General features: G+C 51.9%; 1 protein-coding gene across 2 annotated transcripts in view; it reads right to left on the bottom strand.

Moving 5' to 3' along the window:
• Positions 1-1366: 1366 nt before the first annotated feature.
• LOC119378987 (knirps-related protein) overlaps positions 1367-18177 on the bottom strand; it is a 133068-nt gene continuing 116257 nt past the window's right edge. For both annotated transcript variants that reach the window (XM_037648111.2, XM_037648112.2), the window contains 2 exons: positions 4387-4531; positions 1367-3046 (listed from right to left, as the gene is read on the bottom strand). In XM_037648111.2, the coding sequence (XP_037504039.1) occupies positions 2265-3046; positions 4387-4531 (927 nt within the window). In that variant the 3' untranslated portion in view covers positions 1367-2264. The remainder of the gene's footprint in view (positions 3047-4386; positions 4532-18177) is intronic.

The following is an 18177-nucleotide window of genomic DNA, read 5'->3' as shown; positions in this document are numbered from 1 at the left end:
ACGCGGCGCCCGGAGGCACTTTGTCCCAGAGTTCTACGATACTCATCAACCCATCATCATCCATACTTCTATCCCGGCACGACCTCCCCCCCCCCCCCCGGGGGGGAGGAGGGGAAGATTTGTTTCGGAAAGACGGTCCCTGCCCGGACAAGGGTTCGACAGTACAAAACAACACTTGCCGCACAGCACAAATGTTGGCGCCCTAGCAACGTCTAAGGCACTGCATGTTCGCACCCTTTCGCAGGAGCGGCGCCAGATCCCCCCTCCCCCCCTACAGCTACGAAAAAAAAAAAGGGGGGGGGGGGAGTGGGGAAGGCAAGCTTAAATTTCTAGGGGGGCGGCCTCCTCCACCCTGCGTCTTCGATGCTAGCCGTAATGCCTTTTAATTTACTGCTTTGAGAACACTCCTTCCTGTCCTATCGGTGGGAACCGAAGGAATAGATGGGCATGGGACAGCGTTGAGAAGAACAACCATGAGATATTTCAAGTCCGCCAAGTAATCGAGTGGCAAAAACAATTACCAGCTTTGGCGACATCGTTTCCATTGCAACCAGCAACTTTGGCCAATGTGAAATTTCCTTGCAGTTGGTCTTCAAATGGAACGTGGAAGAAGACTGCAGTCACACTGAAATTGAGTTCGAAAGCAAACGAACATTCGGAGACCTTTTTTTTTCAGCACATCATGTTCGCTCGAACACGATCGAAATAACTACGTGGCTCCAACACCGGTCACCGACTTCACTCTTCGGATTGAGAACCATGACCATGAAAAGCCGGTCAAATTTTTTACAGCAGCGACCCGCGGGAATGGTATGCTGGTCATTGAGGACCCTTTCGTCCAGTTATCTGTGCTTTAAAAATCTACCGCACGGAGGATCGCGCCTGCGCACAGCCTCAAGTGGTGGTTCGAAGATTTGAATGCACAGTAAGCGACAGCGGAAAATCGCCATGTGCATAGCTCTCTCGCGCGCGATAAATTCGCCGTAATTATCTGCGAGACAGCGCAGCTAAGGCAAGTGACTGTGCGTACGGGGGAAACGCGAGGGAGAAGCAGCCACACAATCCGCGCATGCGCAGCCACATTGTCCTGCATAGCACGCCGCCAGAGGCGGAAAAGGAGGCCACAGGCCGGAGAAGGACAGCGACAGCCTGATCAGGTACTGGCCCAGTGCGGAGAAGGCGGGGGAAAGTGTCAGAAGTAAAAGCCACTTGGAATGGTTTGTACTAGAATGCCCACAGCCCCGATGCGCGTGTACACGCGAAATTACATACATACACACACACATAAACATACACACACACGCCGACACATATATATATATATACTCATATCTATATATATATGTATATCAAGGCTCGTAGTGAACCGCCTGGTTCGAAGGCTTTTATCACAGTGGGAATAGAAGAAACATTAAACGCTTAAAAAACAACGACATTTCGAAACATGCGTATGAAGGCCTCTCTTGGAATGGTTGGTGAATTTTGTACAATGATTCCGGTGAGCAGCGATTGTCTTCGTGGCACACAGACAGCAATTTGGACGGGCAGACTGCGTATGGGGGGATGTACAGGGAGCGTGTCTGCGTCCGCGACCAGGGCCTTTGGCGCCAGCGACGACCCTGGCAGTTTGTTAGCAACGTCGCCTGGCGGGACTCTCGGACAAGCACTGTAGCTGTACGGAGCAGGCACTGATGGCAGCACGAGACGTAATACTGGTGGCGGCTCGGACCGGACGAGTCGCCCAGCCAATGTCGTCCCGCCAAAGGACACTCCTGCGGCGCCATCTCTCGGGCAGGAGGCGCGGAAGAAAAGAGCATGTCTCACGAAAAGGCACAACTTTTGGTAGCGATGTAGAATGGTCGGTGGTCCAAGTCTGAGAAGGGCAAATAGGAACATTGGAAACAGGATACGCGAAGACAAGGAGGAACGAGTTAGAAGACCGACAGATCGCAACGAGACGCTTGGCTGTCTTCTGCAATGCCCTTAGTGAATTGAGAGAGGGATAAAACACAGTAAAAGACAGACGGGGCCACAGCGGTCCCTTCGAAGTTCTACTATTACAAAGAGCAGGCTCACACAAGTTTCCCTGTCGTCGACATAGTTCTCTCTCTGTGGTCCATAAGCGTCCTTCGGTAGGGGGCATATATTACACAGTATTACAGCTCTCGACACACGCACACAAACAGGCACACACACTGCGACCTTTGTTCCGGCGGCGAGTCCCTATGAACACGTGGACGGCTGGCGAAAGGGGCTGGGGGGCATCACTTCTTGGCGCTCCGCAAGTCGAGTGGGATCTCGGCGCCGGAGGAGCAAGGTGCCTGCAGCGCGGGCTTGACGTCACTGTCCTGGGTGTCAAGCTCTTCGGCGTGGCCGTCGGCAGGCGAGGCGCTCGGGGAGCACGGCTTACGTACCGAGAGGTCGATGGGTCGCTCCTGCTCGGGCAGGTCGGCCAGGCACTCGCCATTCACAAGCAACGTCGACGGGTGAAGTAGATCCCGGTACGGCTTCAGGGCCCCGAACGGCATAAAGCGCGGCGAGTACGGATACGCCATGGCGCCACCGGCGTCGGCGAAAAATTTGGACAGGCCGTTGTGCGACACGGGCGCCTTGCCGAAAAAGACGCCAGCGCCAGGGTGGAAGAAGAACTTGCTCGGATGCAGCGGCGAGATCGGCGACACGGGCGACATGGAATGGTAGGCCAGCGCATCCGCGTTGGTCGGGCTCTCGCCGTTCGATGATTTCGTTTCAAAAGCCGACGGCGTGGACGCGAACGTGCTGGCCGACGACGATGGCGGAGGATAGGACGCTGGTGACGACGGCGGCTTGTCCGAAGACGAGAGTGGCGAAGTGGCGCCGTTGCCTTCTTCGGCCTTTGCGCCGAAGCCCCCCAAAACGTCCTTGTCGTAAAGCGCCGTGAGCTGGTGCGCTGACGCGGCTGCGCCCAGTTGGTGGTGCTGTTCGGCGATGCGGGAGCTCATCTCCGCCTGGTCCTGGATCAGGCAGTGGATCTTGAACCAGTTGGATCGGCGCCCGTATCGGGACCCTGCAAACGGAACTTCATCATCTACGTGCATCGCGTATGGTGTGCCACAAAGAAACTACCGATGCATGGCTGGCAAATTGTGAATTTGGTGCCTTTTATATTAGCCAGCCGTTTTACGCGTTCTCTCGACGATAAGAGTAAATTATGCCGGCACATCATGGAAACGAACAAAGCTGAACACTATCACTGCGCACCGAATAAGCCCAACCTTGTTTTAGCCCACACGTTGTCTGAGTAAAAACAACGTCCTCACTTGTAGCTCGCTTTCACCAACAGTTAATTTTCACAGCAAGGAATACCAATATCCCGTCGCTATGCTTCCACGTGTCAACACATTTGCGAGGTAAGACGCGAAAAGACGTCTGATCGGTTCTCGGCGAATAATAATTATTTCAACAGGGCTTGTTGCTGAGCTAGTTGGTTCGTTACTTGGGAAACATAGGTATGGCGCAAAGAGGATGGGCACGAATAAGTGAAGACACGTACTGACAGCAGGGGCGTATGCAGAAATTTTTTACGGGGGGGGGGGGGGGCACCTCCTTGATTTGAATTATGGGCCGGGCAGGCATATGAGGTCCAGTGTCATTTTGTGCTCTCTATGCCATGGCAAAAAAAAAAAAAAATTCGGGGGAGGGAGGGGGTCGGGCCCGGTGTGCCCCCCCCCCCCCCCCCCGGCTACGCCACTGATGACAGACACGGGCACCAACAGCTGGAAGCTGGCGCCCGTGTCTGTCAGTTCGTGTCTTCACTTCGTGCCCGTCCTCTTTGCGATATAACAATTTTTCTCAAATACTTAGTTCACGAGCCAGCGTTGTACAGCACGGCCGTTGCGCTCGCATCTATTCCAATGCAGACCGCCGTGATTTCTTTTCGCAACCCCTATCTGAAGACCATAGGCGTGCGCACGGGGGGGGGGGGGGGGGGGGCAGGGGGCGCGGCCGCACCCCCTATTCAACTAGGAGGGGGGCGCAAATGCTGCCCCGTACATTGACCCTTCTAGTCACCTAAGAGGGGGGGGGGCGAAATCTACCCCATACATTGACTTAGTAGGGGGGGGGCGCTGCGATGAACCTTTGCCCCCCCCCCCTGATGGGGAACCCTGCGCACGCCTATGCTGAAGACCATACGCACGGACGTAGCCAGCATTTTACTTCGAAGGAGGGGGCCCGGCCCTCTGAGTGTATGCATGTGCCTGCGTGTGTTGTGCACTCATGTTTAATGTAGACATACAAAACTGAAAATTATCGAGGTGTGGGGGGCACTGGCTACGCCTAACCATTCGGATATAGTTCTGTAAGTGGGAACACATTGTACAGCAGAGGATCGCAGCTAATACATACCGCTTTTGGACATGCCGACCATGAGACATTTCTTCAGTCTACAGCTCTTGCAAGATGTCCTGTTCTTCTTGTTGATAACGCACTGGCCGCTGTTCTTGCACTCGCCAAGAGCTGCAAGGTTGTTGTACGTCCGGCCGAAGAAGGACTGCAAAGATAGATTCGAAAAAAAAAAAACGTAAGTTAATTTTGCTTGAACACTGTGCCGCACTCACTGATTGACTTCCTTGATACTTCGTTGTCTAAAGATAAATAATAGGCTAACTCTAAGAGACAGGAAGACAGCAGAGTGCATAAGATAAACAGGAGTAGCTGGTATCCTTAGTAGACATCAAGAGAAATAAATGAACCTGGGCAGGTCACGTCATGAGGACGGATAACCGATGGTCAATTAGAGCGTCGGAATGGATACAGTGAGACGGGAAGCGCAGTTGAGGACGGAGTAGGGTTAGGTGGAGCAACGAAATTAAGGCATTAGGAGACATAAAATGGAATCAGCTAGCGCGGGAAAAGGTGGGTGGGGTATCATTGGGAGAAGCCTTCGTCTTGCAGTAGGCACAAGATAAAGAGTGACGACGGCGATGATGATGCCTGTAAAAAGACGACGCCCTAATTGGAGTGCGTGCGCATCATGACGCGGCGGCATAAGGCATCGCGAAACTGCAGCGGAAGCAGTGAGTGGGATAATAATTGCTGGGGTTTAACGTCCCAAAACCGCGATATGATTACGAGAGACGCCGTATAGTGGAGGGCTCCGGAAATTTCGGCCACCTGGGGTTCTTTAACGTGCGCCTAAATCTAAGCATACGAGCCTCAAGTATTTTCGCCTCGCAGTGAGTGTGGGATGCTTCGACTACTCGTGAAGAGAAATAATAAAAAATAAAAGAAACAAAAGAGAAAGAAGTTACCATCCGGCAGGACGCCAAATATCAACACCAGGTTAGGTCTCAGTGAAATATGGGCAAATACGGAAGTGAGAGTCATTGTGCGCGCACAACCGGAGGAAGGAAAAATACTCGGACGGAGCGTCACGCGAGAATTTTGAAGCGCAGTCGAAAAGTATAAAGGAAAGGTCCACGGGAAATATGACCTGCCCATGTGATAGGCAAGCGGTAGTTTCTAGCTGCTGTGTGTGTGCGTGTATATATGCACAGGCAAAATTGAAGATTTCCGGGGGGGGGGGGGGACCCATCCCCTCTGGCTACGCCATAGATAGATAGATAGATAGATAGATAGATAGATAGATAGATAGATAGATAGATAGATAGATAGATAGATAGATAGATAGATAGATAGGAGAACTCAAACGGCACTGAGTTCACCGGTACGATTTTCTTTTTGGCTTCTTTTTTTGTGCCCACGGCCGACAGCGTGCCCCAACTATATGTCCCATATCACTAAAATTCAGTAACCATCGAACATTACACAGGGGCGCGCGAACTCGGCCTGAGATGTCCCGATTTTCTGGCGGCCGGCGGTACTTCACCGTTCGGCCCTAAATGCGAGGGCCCTTTCGCCACGCAACGGGAATGCGGTATGGGTCTGGCGACCTCTGCGGGTACGACGGAGCCACCGCGCGCTGCGCAATGTGGGCCGTCGACGCTGGGTGCTCCGAGGCAGCAGGGTTCTCGCGAGGCGCCGAGGTCGCGACCGGCGTGCGCCGTGTTTGCGCCGCTCAAACAACCGTCGAAGAGAGCGGAATGCGCCGCCGGCCGGGGGTCTCGACTCTATGCGGCGTCCTCGAACTTGCGCAAACAACGTCGTGCGCAGGTGGCCGACCTGAGTAGCCGCGCCGATGGCCTGGTCGCCCTGGTCAAACAGCCGCCCGGGCGCCGTTAAGACGAGCGCGCTTCCCTTTAACGAGCGCCGCCGCTACTGGCGGCGCGCGCGAGCACCTGCGGCCGATTAATTGCTTTGGTCAGTCGCGCATGAGCGCCCGCAGGCTGCATCGGCAAGGCACACGCTCCACTGGCTCCATTCAAAGGCGAGCGCGCGCTTTCCCCATTCACCGACATCCAAGTTCAAGGTGGCGAGGAGCCCGATCAGACGTGGGAACAAGCGTCCGCAACTTGGCTCCCGTCCGAAACCGGCGAGCCCAAGTCTGACCGTCCAGCGGACGCACTTCCGATGCACATGCTGTGGCGCGCACACGCGGGAAGTCTATGCATAATGGAAACGACCTCACGTACACACTTTGTACGGTAGATAACGCCAACTTGGGAATTCGGAAAGCTCCCTTACGGAGCCATGAATAAACAGCGTTTAAGTTTGCTCAGCGTGAGAATGTATTAATTAGGAATCAACATTCGGGAGAAGAAGGCAGTCACGGTCACCGAGTGGTACTTCCCCGTTGAAGCAGCTCCGCGCACTGTTGCAGTGTAAGCGGCGTCAATCGTGCAGGTAGCTCCTTGGAACAGAAAGCCTGTACTCGCAATGGCGCATGCCTCGCAATACAAGTTCTAGTTCGTCCGTCGCGGTGTCTTGGTGTCTGACTTTCTCCACGCGCAGTAGGGGGTCGCGGGTGCTAAGTCACCCGAAACCTCTCCTTTGCGAAGAGTAAAGAGGAAAAAAAAAAATGGGGGGGGGAGTAAGGCACAAGTGCATTTTTAAGGCGCATTCGCGTAATGAACAGCAGCCGACATTAGATGAATTTCGAATACAGTTGGTCACTGGGAAGGAGCAATACTCGTTCGGCTCAAGTCCTTCCGTCTATACGTTATACATGCTTTGATGCTATGTTTGCAGAGGGAGAAAGCCGCGGTGGTAGCATACAGTACAGGTATACGCTAGCTCACAGCCAAGATAGACGATTCCATGCCTTCGAGGCTTACGCGACAGAGAGGAAGCTGAACGACAGCCACCGAAAAAGAGCGCCTCTCGGGACGTCATTATTAATGCGGCGTGACCCACATGCCGCCTAGTTACGGGTCGCGCCTCTTCGATGCATTCCCGTGCCGCTCTTCGCTGGCGCATCCGCTGCCTCGTCGCTTTCGTCAGCGGCAGGCGATGTATGTGCCCGGCGGAATGTCCTCTCAACACTACGCCTGCACAACCCGCCGAAGGTCACCGCCCGGCATGTTGCCGGCACATCGACGCCGTACAGATTGACAGCCCAGTGACCTGTAGCGCGCGAATGGTACACACTACCGTCATCTCGCGCGCCTTGTGAAACCGAGCGAAGTCCCGGAAATATTGCGCACTCACACCGGTTCGAAAATGCTTCTGGGGTGCCGTTGCCTATACGGTAAGGTTTTTCCAACAACAACGCAAGAAATATGCACAATAGCTAGCGGCTCCCTATTGAAAATCGGGGGTTGGTGGATGCTGGAAATCTTGGTGGACATGGTGGAAACAATAGTGGACAAGGTGGAAAGAATAGTGGATGTGGTGGAAGCTGTGGTGCTCATAGTGGCTGATGATGGCGAGAGTGGAAAAAATGGTGGCAGATGGTGGTGGTGGTGGCAAGCTTCTTTTGGTGTTAAGTGGAAAATGCTGGCTGATGGTGGCGAGCAAAACATGTTTTGGTGGATGACTTGGTGAACAAGCTGGATGACGGTGGCAGGATGGAAGCATGGTGGATGACGGTGGCATGATGGAAGTGAACGTGACATTATGAGAAGTCGCTGTCAGTTCTAATGTTTTCCTCTTGAATGGGCAGAAATATGCAGTTCAAAGAAGCCAACACCGATCATTAAGCTTTCCAGCACTATTTTTTTTTATTCATGCGGCGCCAATAACCGCCACAGGTTTTCTGGAGCACAGCAGCCGTGAATGTTTACATTTTACGCACGTACTTGTCAGGTTTACATCCGCGATGTGCTGCTGCATTTTGATGTTTACAAGTCTAGAAGTATCGGTGTGAACGGCGACAGTAACTGTGTTACATCGCCGCGCATTTGCCGAGAAGTAAATGAGTCCTTCCAGCGGGGAGACCAGAAAACAGCCTCCGCTTGATACCGTCACGCTTGAAACGCAACTCTGGCAATTCTTGCACACTCACTAACCTCAGCGGCACTTTAAGGTAATAGTGAAAATGCATGCAAAGCTAAAATGCACAAACTTTTACCTTCGGCCTGCGTCGAGATAAGCCCCACCAAGTATGACTACCACCATCATATTCTACCACCATGATTCCCACCAAAGTTTAGGCATAGCGTAGACCGTCTACGTGTTATCGGCGCTTCTGGTTTCAGTATACACGATTCCGGTGAGTACGAATGACTTTACAGCACACCTGTGGCATCGGCTAACCTAAATGAAGCATTTTTTTCTTGTGTACGGTGTCCGCACAAGAAGCGATGAGCATAGATGCGACGCGCTTCCAGCAAACGCCTCCGGTCAGCAAACGCCTCCGGTCACCAACCGCCGCCGGTCGCACTCGCCGGCGCTTCTCTGACACGTATGCGAGAACATAGACTTGTCAATTCGTACGCCTTACTGAACCAATATGATGGCATCTTTTTCCAGCGCACCGTACTTGTTTTGGCCCAGCTGTAATGCGGTTGTAGCTAATGATACAGCGTCAGATCAGGGCGCTGGCACGGCTGCGCTGTACGTTGCGCGAAAAAAAAAAAAAAAACATCACAATACTCAATCAATTGTACGCGCGTATTTATCGAATGAGATTAGAGTCGACAGAAAGCCTCTGCACATGTCGCACTTCGGAAAAAGCGAGAAACGGCTATTAAAACTTCGCAGTAACACCCGGTTGACTATACTCGCGCTCATCGCTCCAGTTTTTTCATATTTCTTTGGAGTTACGTTGTGAATTCTAAAAGAAAGTTAGCGCTGTTGCCATTATCGAAGTGCCATTCGTTACCGGCAGCAGTTTGTTTGCGTTTAATAACTACGCAAATTTTAGTAGGATGTGAAGATCGCGTCTGTCTCCAGTATGAGACATACAAAGCTGAAGCCAAACGGTGTATTAGTATGTTGACTAGTCATTTTTGCAAGTCTCCAAGCAAGTGTCAGCATGGCGCAGTGGTGAAGTACTCGGTTCGGGATCCGCAGGTCGGACGTTCGATTCCCGGTGGCGGAAGTTTTTTTTTCATACGGTTTTTCTTTTCTTTTATTTTTGTACTAGTGCTTTTTACATCGCCTTCTATACAATTATTTATGTGTGACGGCTAGGCACGATGGTGCCGACGCTGTAGAGCCGTTTTACGCTCCGTCGTTCTCCAGCATCCATCATACGCCAGCATCCAGCATACACCATGTGCCACCATCTTCCAGCACCATAATCCACCATAATGGTGGATGGTGGAATCCACCATTCCTCATGGTGGAGGAATTTTCAATAGGGCTGTCTTTCGCAATCGTCAGTTCTCTCGTCCATGTTTTCTTTTTTTAATTTAGTAATTAAGTGAATAAACTGTGGATTAAGCAGCATGCACACGGTGCACGTGCAATGCATCGAATAGAAAGTCGCGAGAAAATTCACTGATCATATGCGAAGCCGGCTGTTTCTGACGGGACTAACTTCCGCGTAATCGTTTATTCTATTATAGACTTTGGAGGTATGCTCTGAAACAACAAGAAAATCATCTAATATCTCTTCAGTGCGCCTGTGTCTAACAACTTCATGGCCCCAGAAAACTTTCTTGTGCGCCGCAGTTGAGTGAGTTTCGTACTTTTATGGTATATGTATATAGCTAAGTAATGGCTTCACAAGTGTAGTAAGCTGGGCCAGTCGGTACGGATCGTTCGCTTGCAAACTTTAAACAGGGTGTCACGCGCACAGCGGAACACAGCAACAAATCTCATTTCGATGACGGCGAATCGCGTTGCCTCTCGATCGCTTCCGACGCGGTCTGCGAAAGATAACGCGATCTCTAACACTTTTCTCTACTTCAGTAGTTCCCGCCCAGCAGAACCTGTAGTACTCCTTAGCAAAATACACCCTGTCATCCCATGTTCGGCGACTTCTAATCGCAAGAGCGAAATTTAACATCACAAAGCGTGCAGTTTATCCGTCAATTACGCCTTTTGGGTTTTCAGGGGGCAGGCGCCTTGTCAGGCCTTTCCTTGCCTTTTCGTCAGTCCCCAGGGCAACTGCACATTTTTTGCCTGAAATAAACGTCAACTTCGGTTCAGCCTCTTCAACTTCATAGACTGTTCGGAAACTGTCCGAAGCCGTTTAGCGTGATTTGATGCGACGGAAGACATCACATTTGGCAATACGCGACGTTATTGGAAAAATCCGATAGTCGGCGCTGACTAATTAACGTCTCCGCATGCACATGGCATACCACTCGGCAGCGTCTGCAGGCGGCGTCGTAAAGCATAACGAATGGCACATCACTTGCACGCACGGCGTGTGACCCCGGCAAAGACAGTTTCATCGGAGAGTTGCGAGATTTCCTTGCAGGAAAGTAAGCAGGTATTTGCGGGGGGAGCATGCCGACGGCTCAGCCCGTGCCTGTCCTCTGCAGCTACGTTGCCTAAACTCACCAAGCCGTATCCATTTATTCTGGCCGAATAAGGCTGGTCATTGCGAATAAGGGCATCATTATTAAATGATTCGCGCCTTAATGTAGGTTAGTGCGAGGTTACCTTAAAGCATTTTCGTACGTTTGGCTCGCTTATTTTGCGCCGAAAGAAGTTCCTATGGCTGCCTAAACTGAGTCTGTGTTCTTTTAGAATGGCCAGACGAATGCAAAAAAGAGGGACAGCGATTGTTTTCCTAAGCAGCTTGACTTATTAACCTCCCTTCAATGTTTGGAAATCGTCAGACGTCATCGAAGTACTGTTTTAATCCCCCATGCATGAATAAAGATAGAAAATGTTGGTCACCGGAGTGCGACTCCCTCCCCCTTTTCTATGAGCAACGCATTTCAATACGTATCGGTTGAGCAGTCAGCTACTGAGAGTTTCGCATTTCAAGCATATGCAGACAGCGAAATATGGCTTCGAATGTTTTAGCGCCACGCTAGCGCGGAGAACTTGTTCCAGTACGTGTCACCCTACTTCCACGACTTACGAGCCGGCCTTCACCGAGGGACAGAACGGAAGCCTACGAGCGAAAATAACCGTTCCACGATTCGGGCCGCGTGGCACGTGTGTGCAAAGCACTGCAAAGAAGCGGCATTCTCCGTGGCAGCCGGCGCTCCTGTTTGCCCCGCGGGTCGCGTCACCGACGGGGCGCGCGCGCGCGGCCCCGCGTTCGGTAAATCTCCGGTATGCAAACGCCGCCGGGAACGCCCACCGCAAACAGACTCGGAACAGCGCACGCGGAAGCTTCCGCCTTGGGCGAAACGCGGAAGGCAAACTGCGTGACAGACTGCGGCCCGTTTGAATGGCGCCTCAGTGGCCGTCTTGCAGCGCCAAGACCGCCAAAGGCCTCGACACACAGCGCACACGCTTCCCAGCTCCTCATCTTTCCCTCTGTATCAACTTCCATGGTCATTTTCTCACACAGATTGTAAAATTCAACGTTCTGCGCTTTCGAGAAAGACTCCTTTTGACACTGAACAAGAGTCTAAAGAAAGATACGGACTGAGGGTACACGTGAGCGCCTTGCGCTTTTTTTTTTCTACACTTGTATGTTACTTTGTGCGCTCCTTGTTCGCTGTGAACAAACTGGTGTTCCGGCTCGAGGCGCTCGGAACGCTCGCCCGACCTCAACCTGCTGGCCGCCTTGCAACCCTTGCCGTGCACCAGAGCGGTAGTTTGACTACCCCGTTCTTGCAATGGACTTGATTAGCTGGACCACGATCGCCGAATGGCTACAACATTTCAGCCCCCTTATACTACGGGACTGTAGCCATGCTATATTCCCATAATCTATACTCAGATTTCAACAGCACCCCCGCTACCCCCCCCCCCCACACACACACACAAACACACAAATCGTTCGGAAGCAAGTGGATGTTGTAAGACAGCTCACAACATTCAAGTGATTCGGAAACAATTAAGGGCGGTGGGGGGTGCTGCTTAAATCTGGGTATTGCCAGACACACGTTGTTCCAGGGTCTCAGTATTAACTTTCTGTGGGCGAGCTGCCTCATAAGCGTCCCACGGTATGGGCGATTCCTACCGTAGCTGGGAACGACCACGGTTGGAGCAGCGGGCCGGAATGGCGGGAGCCCGGCTTCAACCGTCTCGAGTACGCGGTGGATCCGTGAAACGGGGACGCCTTCGCTCGCTGCAGCGATGGTGGTGGCGAGCGAGGCTTCGGTTGCTGTCGGCAACGCAATAATTTAATCTTCCGCCGACCCCGTGACCCGGCGGCTGCCATCGGTCATTGCGAGACTCACTGGTGCGCCGAAAAGGAGCTCCCGCCGAGGTATCGAGGTCTGCGCTCACTCGATGCTCCGCCGGTGACGAGGTTAATAGCGCTCGCCCGACTGACTGGCTCCGCCAGTGCGCGCGTTCCAGCCGTCGGCGGCTGAGTGCGGCACCGATGTAAGCACACATTCTGTCTCGCGCTTTAGGAACCGCGCGACTTCCGTGCGTGACAGTGAGGGAATAAAAGTATACGACCGGGAATGCAAGCCTGCGGCTGTTCAAATTCCCTTGAATATGATGCGCAGGCGGTAACACTAAAAGTGCGGCGGCTCTTTCATTATGCGTTGAAGTTAGGTAGTACATCATGTTCCCCACTATGCATATCTTGCGTAACGCCCAAATCAGTTGTTCAGATAGCGACTCACGGCAAACAATTTGGGGGATGACTTACCGTGAAATTCCAAATAAAAAAAGCGGATCCGGGTACTCAAAATTAATTCGTGGTGTTTAGGCGGCAATAGCACCCTAATGGTTATGAGGCACGCCGTAGTGAACTCCAGAATAAGTGAATAAGTGGCGGCATTTGGTGGCCCCATCTCAGCTGCCGTAGGAGCTTGCAATTCTCATCGTGAGATCAGATGGAGCGAAGGCCTATTTTGGCGCTTATTCCTCGCTGTCATCGCGCGTAAGTCGATCTTGCGACTTACGCAAAGTAAGTCACAAGATCGAACTGATCGTGTGTGGAGATGCGCGAGAAAGCTATTTTTCAATCTGCAAGATGTTTTTTTAGGCAATATAATTTTTTAATAGAAATCGTATGATTGTAAGGCTCCTGCCCTTTTCGCTCAAGAGCTCTCCGTCGAGGCGGAAATACTTTGCCGCAGCTCCAATGACACCGACGCGACTAATTATTGAAAACTCGTTAACTCTTCAGTTGTTGACTTGAAGGCAGTTTACATTAGAAAGTTGTAGTGCATGACACTTTCTCGCATACCGATTTTTTTAAAACACGAAAGTTGCACGTAATTCATCGAATTACGTGCAACTTTCGTGCAACTTTCCTGCGAGCCGGCCGCGATCGAAATTGATCGCGGCCGGCTCGCAGGAAACGCGACCACTCTGTTACGTCAGACCGGAACTACCCATGACAAGGAAGTGACGAAATTTAAACCAAGGCGCGCCGAAGTAGAATTCTCGGTACTTCGGCAATCGGCTGCACAGACACGTTAGGTAATACTTGACTGCTGACCCGAAGGTCGCGGGATCGAATCCCGGCCGCGGCGGCCGCATTTCGATGGAGGCGAAATGCTAAAGGCCCGTGTAGTTAGATTTAGGTGCACTTTAAAGAACACCACATGGTGGAAATTTCCGGGTTCCCCCATTACAGCATCCCTCATACTCATATCGTGGTTTTGGGACGTTAAATTAAACAATTATTACTATTATTATTATTAGTTCGGAAGTACTGACAAAACTACGCACATTACTTCGCACAGTTGTCTCATACATTCCTGTCGCTACCGATAATGGCGAAACTGCGCTTGCCTTTTCGTATGACGTAAAACCTTACGACCTACTTCCGAGTACGCGAACTTTCCGACACTTCAATATCACTAGAAAATTACCGCAGCTTGCGCTACGTCGCGCAAGGCTGGGTTACGGCAGAGCTGGTGGGCACCTATAGCTGGCCCTGGCTTGGCCCGGCTTTTATCCTCTCTCTTTCCCAGCCCTTGCTATACTATATATACCATACATGGCTATGCTTGCTCTGTTTTGTTTATGTTTCTATCTATTTCTCTCTCTGTCTTTCTCTTTCTTTTTCGCCTTCTTCCCTTTGTCGATTTTTCTGTCTCTCTCTCTCTCTGTAGCAGTTCTGTCGCATTCTATCTTTTTCTCTCTTTCTCCCTTTCTATTTATTTCTCTCCTCTCTCTGTACAAATTCTCCTTTCCCTCACATAGCTCCTCCTCACCCTCACTTCCCTTTTTCAACCCCTTGCTATACTATACAAGGCAATGCTATGCTCTGCTAGCGTGCCTGGATAGCCGAGTGGCTACGACGCTCGCCTTCGGATCGTGGGTGCACAGATTCGAGTCTCACCTCGCCAAGAACTTCTCTCTCGTTCTTTCGCTCTCTCTCTGTACTTGTTCTCTCGCCCATCAGAGTTATTGCATCCCACGCCGGACAAATCGGCGCACGTGTTCTGGGAGAAGAGGACGAAGAGAGCGCGTGCCGGTTCATGTTGATGATAATTTTCTATCTACGACACGGCAAACTTCGAACATAACAGCACTGCTGTAAAATCGCAGGGCTTGGCGGTGGCGCACATTGCCCCAGGAACACCACACTCAACAGTACAACGTCCAGCATATTTGGCTATGTGGGCAGATACTGAAATAATGAGTAAATGAGAAGCACATGAATTCGTGCGGTGAAAAGATGGAGAGGGTAAAAATTACAGCAACTTCTGCATGCAAACACCTTTTCAACGAAGGCTCCTTGGGTGGCGCCGTAATCCCCTCCGGGCTGTGGTAAGTATGCTTGACCCCCGAATAATGCACTACCGAGGTATAGTGACGTCAGCGTGCGCCAGCCTTCGTATCCCTGCCCCACAGCCTAGAAAAGCGGAGCTGCCCCTCTTTTCTATCGGAGAGATGGGGCACCTAATAGCTCTTTTCTGGGCACGGGAGTACTAAGGCTGACGTTGCTGCCTCTGCAGTGCATTTTTTGGGGTTTCACGCAGGTTTACGCCACCCCAGAGTGCGACATGGCGGCACCCAAGAAGCCCTTGTGGAAAAGGTGCATACGGAGCGCACGAACCTCTCCTATAAAAAATAAAACAAAGAAATCAACCGCCGGATGCAGGCTGGCATCCACCAAAGTGCACGTGGTAATTTGATTCTCACTGCGACGTCGTTTCGCGTGTGTTTCAATCGTTGCCGTTATGGTTAACCGATAGCAGCACCCAATGAGACACACAAATAAAAAATAGTACGCAATAATGACAATTTCACAATGGAACGTTTTCAAGGATTAGAGCAAAACCATTAGGAGAAAATTAACTAGGAATATAACTGAGAAAGGCGCAGCGCTAAACTTCCCACTGAAGCTGAGCGTCACCCCAGAATCTGCACCCGTTTTTTTATCCGACTACAAGTACTGCCATTACACCTCGTGGCTTGGAGCCCAACGGACACATTGTGTATGTTCCGTTCAACACAGTGCCTCGTATCTCCGTATACAGTAAAACATCGTTGATACGAATCTCGCGGGGTTACCAAAATATTCCTATCACCCGAAATTCGTATCACCAGAAAACATGTAAAATTAATCAGAAAGTTGGCATACGTTTTGATTCAGTGTTTCTCAGGGCCGCAGCGACGTTATGAACAGCCCTGAATTATGACCAGTAAAGTTTTTAGATGTCAATGATCATACTTGTACTCTTAAATGTACGGTGCATGCGCGCGTGTGTAATTAATGAACCAGATGTGTTGTGCCCCATGACCGCTAGTAGTCCCTTCCTAATCTTACTACGCTTTTCTGCATGACACGAGAGTACTGCGGCGAAAGTGACTCAAGAAGCGCTTTGCACACAATATATATAGAGGCCAAGCTTCGTCGCCTAGACCATCCGCTTCGTCTCTTGGGGTCTTCGTCCACCTTTAATAGGACTTCATGACGGACCCGCAGCCCAAGTTTCAGTCTTGTTTCATAGAATGTCTGATTGCGGGGACATGGCTTGCATCGACATGGCAGGCACGTGTTAACACAGTACAAAGACGCTGCTGCCTCGAGCACAGGAGCACGCGTCAACGCGTCGGAAAAAAATAAAGTGCGACGTCAACTTCATCTGTAATCTAAGCGCGAAGGCGCCTAAAGGCCTCCAAGATTCGCGCCCACTATCTCGGAGGCAACGGCGCACCGTGGATGGTCGCGCATGTCCACGCCCGCGCGTGATTGCCGGGTCTTCCGCGACAGCGCGGGCAGCACCTGTTCGTACCTGTCCGCTAGCGGACGTTCGTATCAAACGTCGCGGGGTGCAAATCGGTTCGCAACAACCGTATTTCAATACATTGCAGGCTAATGGGCCTTAGCCGGCACCACAGAAAAATTCGTATCACCCCGAAATTCGTACGAGCCGTGGTCGTATCACCGAGGTTTTACTGTATGCCGTTCGGTGAGATTAAATAACTTATACTGCGCTTGTCAACGCGCATGCACCCGATGTTTGTTGCCTGTTCGTGCAGGGTCTTCGGCGCCTTTTGCTGTTTACGCAAGCAACGATGACACAGCCTTTGACCGAGGGGGAAAAAATATCAAGGGGCAGCGCGTTTATTAATCACGCGCGGGTTGGTCCATTCAACCGCTCAACAATCTGCGACAGTGAGTGGCCTGTTTAGCCCCGGTAATTGGACGCATTTAGGCGCGTCGTAACCCAGAGAGCTTCGTGACCAGCGCATTGTGTCGTTCCGCTGCGGCTTGGACGGCCTTCTTCGACGACGGGGCGCTCGCGTGCACTGCACCCAGTCGCCGAAAGAAAGGGAGGCAGGTTTCAGCGCAGCGGTAATTGTTTTAGACTCGCGTTTAGCCTCCGGGCGCCTTTCGTCTCGCGCACCTCACGAATTGACAAACAGCATCGGCTCTCTGACCTTGGTCGCGAACAAAAGCCTCGGTCCTCATCACGCTTCGTTTTGAGAAGCACGCGCGCTGTCTGAAGCGTGCTACCGCGATCACGAACACCAAAGATGCGCTGCCAGAGAAGTGGGTCCCATCACGGCTTTGTTGACCTTTTACACTGAACGATGGCGTGACGCTTTCCCTTCACGAAAGTAACTTGGTTCGGCAGTCAATCGCGATAAAACGACTGGGGCGAAAAAGGCGACGCCGAGTGCAGGAAAACGCGCATCATCCCTGCGACGCACAAGACACGGAGCGCGGCAGAGCAGAGAGCGCCGTTCCAGAAATCGCTCAGCGGGCGAGCCCCGCACGAAGGAGAGCAACGCCGTGACCTTGGTCGCCGCCGAACGATGTAAATACGCATTTCTCGGAGTCTCGAAACCATATCACGAAAACTTTCACTCTTGATGGCCCAAGGTCCCGGACGCTTTCCAACTCTTCCAGTTTAAGCGGACCGCTCTTTCTTACCTGGCCCGGCTCCTCTCGGTCGTTTTTCTTTGCTTCCCTCTCGGCCGGCCGTTCTCTTTTCCTCGTGCTCATCGATTTGAGGAAGGTTCCAGTCGACGAGCTTCGAAAGCCGTTCCCAGGTGCTGCTTCGCTGGCCGCGAGCCAAGGCCCGTCCGGGCACGCCCAGAGCCGCGCTGCGTCGTCCACGGTGCGGCCGCACTGCCCACGGCGAGAAACGATGCGGCAATTTCGCACCGTTACGCAGACCTTTCATTGAGAGGGTACCTCGTAAGTGCATAACTTACATCCTTATGCCAATATTCCGGATGACAGCAATGGTTGCAACGTGAAGAACAGTGGAATAGAGAATCTCCATTTAAATACGCGCCACCGACGGACGGAACAAAGTCTGGCGCAACAGGGTCTTCTCTTCAATCTCGTTA

Source organism: Rhipicephalus sanguineus, chromosome 1 (genome assembly GCF_013339695.2).
Source record: "Rhipicephalus sanguineus isolate Rsan-2018 chromosome 1, BIME_Rsan_1.4, whole genome shotgun sequence".
Taxonomy (NCBI): domain Eukaryota; kingdom Metazoa; phylum Arthropoda; class Arachnida; order Ixodida; family Ixodidae; genus Rhipicephalus; species Rhipicephalus sanguineus.
This window is presented reverse-complemented; position numbering and strand designations above follow the sequence as displayed.